Genomic DNA, 3631 nt, shown 5'->3' with positions numbered 1-3631 from the left:
AATGTATATCGTGATATGAATTTTTTGCCATATCGCACATTCCTACCAACTACACAACCAAACATACTACCAACCACACAACCAAGCATACTACTAACTACACAACCAACTACACGACCAAACATCCCACCAACCACACAACCAACTACACAACCAAACATACCACCAGCCACACAACCACCTACACAACCAACTACAGAGCCAAGCACACTACCAACTACACAACCAAACATACCACCAACCACACAACCAAGCATACCTCCACCACACAACCAACTACACAACCAAATATACCACCAACCACACAACCAACTACACAACCAAACATACCTCCACCACACAACCAACTACACAACAAACATATGCACAACCAAACACACCCCTAAATAACCAAACACATTACCAACTACATAACCAAACACAATAACACACTCCACCAAACACACTACAAAACACAGACAAACCACACACATCCATACACGCAACAAACCACACACAACCAAGCATACCAAACAAATACAGCCACACAACCAAGCATACCAAACACATACAACCAAACATACCAAACACATACAACCACACAAACAATCAAACATACCAAACCACACAGTCAGACTTGTTTTTTTAAGTAGCCCACACATAAACTGTGTTAAAGTCTGTAGGCTAAAAAATTATTATAAAACAATTACTTAAAGGGAAAATATCATGTAAAATCAACTTTTTTGAGTTTTATATCTGTCATAATGTTATACTCTCATAAAAAAAAAACATGCCCAAAGCCTTGCTTTGACTCAATCATGCATGTCTGAGAAATTCTGCAGTGTTTTTAGGAAGCCATGCTGAGGAGCAAAATGACAGGTAAAAATGCCTTTTGGGACCAGAAACGCCCCTGGGACGTGTCTTTAAGCCAAGCTTCCTCATCACGGAGCACACCTCCCCACCCCCTTCCGCACACACCCCGCCCATGACTCCTGCCGGCTCTCGGCAGTAACAGAGCAAAAGAGAAAGTGAAAGTGAAACTGAAACTGTCTGCTGATATCCACTACTTCTCACTCAGTGAAGCTCTTTTCAGATTCTAAATACCTTTGAGGAAATGTATTTTCAGATGCCAAGTTAACTGCATCATAGTGCACGCAAAAAAACAACCTTTTAAAATTTTGTTCCTTTAAAAGCCAAATCTCTATAAACCTGAGTTTATTATAATTGACCAGCTGAAATGAAATAATTCTCAGAGTTTGTTTGTTTGTACACACAGGCAGTCACCATCTATTAACTGACATAGGGCAGCAAGACAGAACAAACATCCAGGATTATTATTTCTTAACATAAAATAATAGTCCTCAGTCTGTAAAGTGAATATGTGAAAATAAACAAACTTGAGATGATAAGAAGTCAAACAGGTAAATAGTGTAAACAGCAGATACAGTATGTCTGACAATCAGGATTACATATCTGCATGTTAAACACTTTACATGAATGAATGTTGATGACTGAATCACTTTTTAAACCTGCAAGAGTGAACAGGAACCCGTCCCACCCATTTCTAACCTGAAAATCACGACCATATTATATTAACTTTTAGGGATATCAACAAATTCTTTTATCAGTTGATGAGATAATTAACTGGAAATGATGGAGATTTAAGGTATTTAATTTTCTGTTCAGGAACACTATGTTTAGACAGTTTTTTAAAACAGACTGGTGATCCTTTGCCCGTTTTTACTTTTGAGAGATTTAGCCTCTCTAAAACCCTTTTTTTAAACCCAGTCCTCTTACTGACCTGTTGATAATTAACCTAAATCTGGTCGTCTCTTTGTACCACTTACTGCCCATCAACACTTTGAAATGTGTTGCTGCCATCAAATATATTACCTTATTTTTTTTACTGAAAAAGATACAATTCCTTTTTGAAACAATTGAAATTTTGACTATGTTTCTCTGTTTTCAAAATACGGACAATTAAGATTTTCAGATAACTGCAATGTTTTTATGTAAATTTTTCCTCCCGACACCTGACACACAGTGGGTTGAACTATACTGTATGTGCCTACATCCAGCTACCATTTAGCAGAAACACAATAATTTATCCATTCAAGAACATCCTAAATTGTGGCTCAGATTTGAGGATATATTTTATTCTGAAACAAGAGACAAAATAACATCCTGTCCCTCAGTTCCCCTCAATGTGACACAAGTTTCCTGTTTCCTATTCAGCTTGGTTTGATGGTTTTCTGGACGACGATGGAGCTCTGAGCCTCGGTAATCAACTGCTTTTAAAAATTTAGGACATTTGACTCAAGATCAACCCTTTCAATTCCAAAGGACAGTGTCTCGAACAAGAGAGGGAAAACAAAAGACACAAGCAAAAACTTCTTATTAATGTGGCACAGACAGTATTAGTTTACTAAAGCGAATTATCAGTGTCTACAGAAGATAAAAGAAGAAGTTGACAGTTAAAAGCTTGCCATGCTGTTTCATGCAAACCTAAATAACTTCCCTTAAAGACTGCTCTGCTCACCTGGACAGATCTTGGTAGTTTTGCTGACGTCTCCGTTTTCGACTCGGGTCAGAGTGTTTTTGTCATCTACAGTGTTTCGTCGAGCTGCTGCTGGTCGTCCTTTACCACCTTTAGACATGATGACCGTGCTGAAAGAGAAGAGAGTGAAGGTTAATGAGTCTTTAATAAACTCACGATATGATGGCAGTGATGCAGTTTTTATATTAACTCAAATTTAGATTTTTGAATACAAAATATGTTCAAGGAAAACGTTTTAATATTTATTTGCTATGTTTAATAAATCAGTCACTGCTGGTGCAGCACTGTGTTGGCTGCTCAGTGGGTACCTGGCTAAAAACAAATATTTAACAGAGACTATGTTAATGAAAATGGTTGAGAACCACGTCTCGACAGACTCAAAACCGTCACAGAGATTCTTGTTTTCTTGCTCGAGTTACAGAGGAACATGGTCTTGTTTCTTGATTATTGAACATCTAATAATTTTCTTTACACACATTTAAATTCAGTCGAGGTGGAGCTAGTGGCTAACTCAGAGAGATAAGGGAAACCTGAACAGGTCTCCAGTCCATCACAGGACCACATGAGACAAATAACCATTCACTTGTGTATTCTCACTTATTCCTAGGGACAGTTCTGAGTATCCAGTTAACCCAGCGTGTTTTGGTCTGTGGGAGGAAACCAGAGTAGAAAATGGAGGTGCGCACAGGGAGAACATGTAAACCCCACAAAAAGGCTGGGAGGTGAAACTGTGACCCTGATGTGAGGCAACAAAGCTCAAACAATTTGTGAGGTTTTTTTTTTTTAGTCACAGCATTTTTGCAGGTGTCCATAACTAATCTCAACCAATCACTTTGACACCTTTAAAGGGGCAATTTTATGTGTTTCTCAGGCATATATTTAAATACTATACAATAATAAAGTATCTAAGTCACCTTTAGTTGTTATTAAAATGCTGTTTTTATGTTTAAATAGAAAATAAACCTATCTTCTCATCACTTCCTCTTCTAAACGCCTTGAAATCAGAATCAGGTTTATTGGTCAAGAATGTTTACACACACACACACACACACACACACACACACACACACACACACACACACACACACACACACA

At 37.9% G+C, this 3631-nt stretch overlaps 1 protein-coding gene across 3 annotated transcripts in view; it reads right to left on the bottom strand.

Moving 5' to 3' along the window:
- The window catches only part of LOC106530979 (bromodomain-containing protein 1), a 29730-nt gene that overhangs the window by 12318 nt on the left and 13781 nt on the right, over window positions 1-3631 (bottom strand). For all 3 annotated transcript variants that reach the window (XM_014026716.1, XM_014026717.1, XM_014026718.1), the window contains exon 9: window positions 2519-2646. In XM_014026716.1, the coding sequence (XP_013882170.1) occupies window positions 2519-2646 (128 nt within the window). The remainder of the gene's footprint in view (window positions 1-2518; window positions 2647-3631) is intronic.

The sequence above is a fragment of the Austrofundulus limnaeus genome, unplaced genomic scaffold, assembly GCF_001266775.1.
Source record: "Austrofundulus limnaeus strain Quisiro unplaced genomic scaffold, Austrofundulus_limnaeus-1.0 Scaffold584, whole genome shotgun sequence".
In the NCBI taxonomy this organism is placed as follows: Eukaryota; Metazoa; Chordata; class Actinopteri; order Cyprinodontiformes; family Rivulidae; genus Austrofundulus; species Austrofundulus limnaeus.
This window is presented reverse-complemented; position numbering and strand designations above follow the sequence as displayed.